Source organism: Penaeus monodon, chromosome 20 (genome assembly GCF_015228065.2).
Source record: "Penaeus monodon isolate SGIC_2016 chromosome 20, NSTDA_Pmon_1, whole genome shotgun sequence".
In the NCBI taxonomy this organism is placed as follows: Eukaryota; Metazoa; Arthropoda; class Malacostraca; order Decapoda; family Penaeidae; genus Penaeus; species Penaeus monodon.
Genome location: NC_051405.1, coordinates 32,520,060 through 32,522,450, shown reverse-complemented (window position 1 = coordinate 32,522,450; position 2,391 = coordinate 32,520,060). Strand labels below are relative to the sequence as shown.

Here is a 2,391-nt window from a genome sequence, read left to right as displayed (position 1 = left end):
AAGGCTCACGCAAGAGAGAAGGTAAACTTAGGTGGAAGGAGTGACCCTAGCCTGTGTGAATTGCGTGCATTGTTTAACACTTCTGTAAAGGACTGAAGAACGATATCTTGTCTGTGCATCACAGTATAATCCATTTGATAAATGCGGGCATAATTTTATGATCAAATGTGAGATATTTTTTGGTCTTTGTCCATTTTTATGTCAGTTTTAATGTGCTTATTTTGCAATGTCAGATTTTGCTGAATAAATGCATCCGTTTTAAATGTGTTTCACTCAAAATCCTAAGGAGGTGTATCCTGTATGTTACAGGAGGCAGCAGCCGCTTCAAAAACCGAGGGAAGAGCCACTCGGAGCGGTCCAGGACTCCGGGCCGACAGACGCCGAGGCGGGAGAGCCCTGTGGAGGACGCGGGCTCCCGGGGAGGCAGCCGCGAGCGCAGCCCCACCGAGGACTCGCGCTCCTCGCACCGCAGCCCCTCGGAGGACCGGAACGACCGCAACAGCTCCCACGAGGACACGGTCGTCAACACGGTGGCGTCCGAAGTCACGGCCAAGAGTGAGCATAAGTCCAAGTCAGACAGCAGCAAACGCAGTAGATCCAGAGCCAGGAGTCAGGCTGAAGAAGTAGCAGACGAGGGCCAAGTTCAGGTGGAGGCTCCCCCTGAGGAGCAGGAACCGTTAGAAGCGAAGTCCAGGACGCCGAGCCCGAGGCAGCAGGCGCGGAACAGCAAGTCTCCTGCTCCGTCTCAGCGGGACGGCGACGAGCACAGCTTCGCCAACACGCTCGACGAGATCACAACGATGGGGACGAACGAGATGGCCGACCAAGATCTGAGCAGCCACTACATCGATGAACGCATTATCATGCAGCCGGCGGAGGCGCACGACGAAATCCCTGAGGTCATTTTCGTCCGGCCGAAAACACCAGAGGAGGAGGCAGTGGCGGAAAGAGCGACAGCCGCTGCAGATCAGCTGTTGGCCGTCAACGGAGAGGCCAACGTTGCCGAAGTCCAGCCCGCTATTCCTGAGCCTGTGGTGAAGCCGATCAGCCGAATCCTTCCCTCGGAGCCGGTGTACGAGCCGCGCTATGAGCCGATCGAGGAGCCCCTTGTGAACGAGCCCGCCGTCGCCGCCGCAGAGCCGGACAGCGAGCAGCCCGACTACCAGACAGCCACGATGGGCATGTCGGCGGGCGACAAGGAGGCGCTGGGCGACAGGGACGACGAACAGGGCGGCGATGACACCTTAGTCGAGGCGACGAGGCCGATGGCCGTGGCCGACATGCGGAGCGGGGAAGGACTGCGCTCAGGGTCCTCTGGCTCCTCCCTGGGGATCAACAACACGCCCCCTGACAGGCAGTACACGCCCCTCAGTTTCTCGTCCTCGGATGCTCAGTTCTATTCCCCGCCAGACTCGCCTGACATTTCGCTCAGCGAGCAGCTCCAGGACAAGCCCCTCCCCAGCAACACACAGGTGAACACCGAGCAGTTATCCTTACTCTTAGCCTCCCACTTGTCCTCACGGGGGACGAGTGAGGGCGGGAGAGGACCGGGAGGGACGACAGAGAGAGATCTATCCACTCCAGCCCACACACAGGGACTCTGGGAGGAAATACAGTTGATGATTAACCGCTGGTTCACTTAAGATGGTAGACTAATGGATGCAGGGGCACTGAGATATACTTACCAATACCAAACTTAAACTTTATTCACTCAATAGAACAGTTTTCCATTAACATAATAACACATTTTTACTAACAAAGAAGGTTTGCAATGACCATGGAAACGCTCAGACACAAACCCCAAATGCCACAATGTGAAAGGGAGGAAAAAATCTACCACTGGTAAGTCCGACTTCTGGAAAACTTACTGATAATAGTACAGAACAGAAAAAAGTACAAATTAATGGATTACAGCATTAACACATACCCAACGATTTCTGCATCCAACATACGCAGGTATATAAGGAGCGCAAATAATGAACATGAGAGAAGAGAGACATTTGGCAAATATTTCAGTAAGACGTCAGTTACATATCTTTCGTTGACAAGAGAGTTACGTGTTCTATATTTACCGAGTGTATTTCTAGCTTGCTTATCTTAGCACCGACCCATCGGGTCTTTCGAAAGGTAGTACAAATTTAGAATTCAGAACATGGAATAGGATGCGTTGTGTGTTTGTGTGTATGGATGGATATCTATGAAAACAGGGTATTAATAGTCTGAAATTTATTTACTTTTTCGTTGCACATCTATTCTCTATCGCAGCTATATCTTTGGTTTATCTTTGACTTAATCAATAAATTTATCCGGTATCCCTCTCATACTCTTTCTCCCTTTCCCTACTGACTCTACCTTTCTCAGATATTAACGCTTACTCTTTCTCTTCGTAAA

At 51.4% G+C, this 2,391-nt stretch overlaps 1 protein-coding gene across 1 annotated transcript in view; it reads left to right on the top strand.

Moving 5' to 3' along the window:
- LOC119585774 (E3 ubiquitin-protein ligase lubel-like) overlaps positions 1-2,391 on the top strand; it is a gene marked incomplete in the record, with an annotated part of 47,027 nt that overhangs the window by 1,040 nt on the left and 43,596 nt on the right. The window contains 2 exon segments of the mRNA XM_037934486.1: positions 1-21; positions 310-1,472. Coding sequence (XP_037790414.1) covers positions 1-21; positions 310-1,472 — 1,184 coding nt within the window.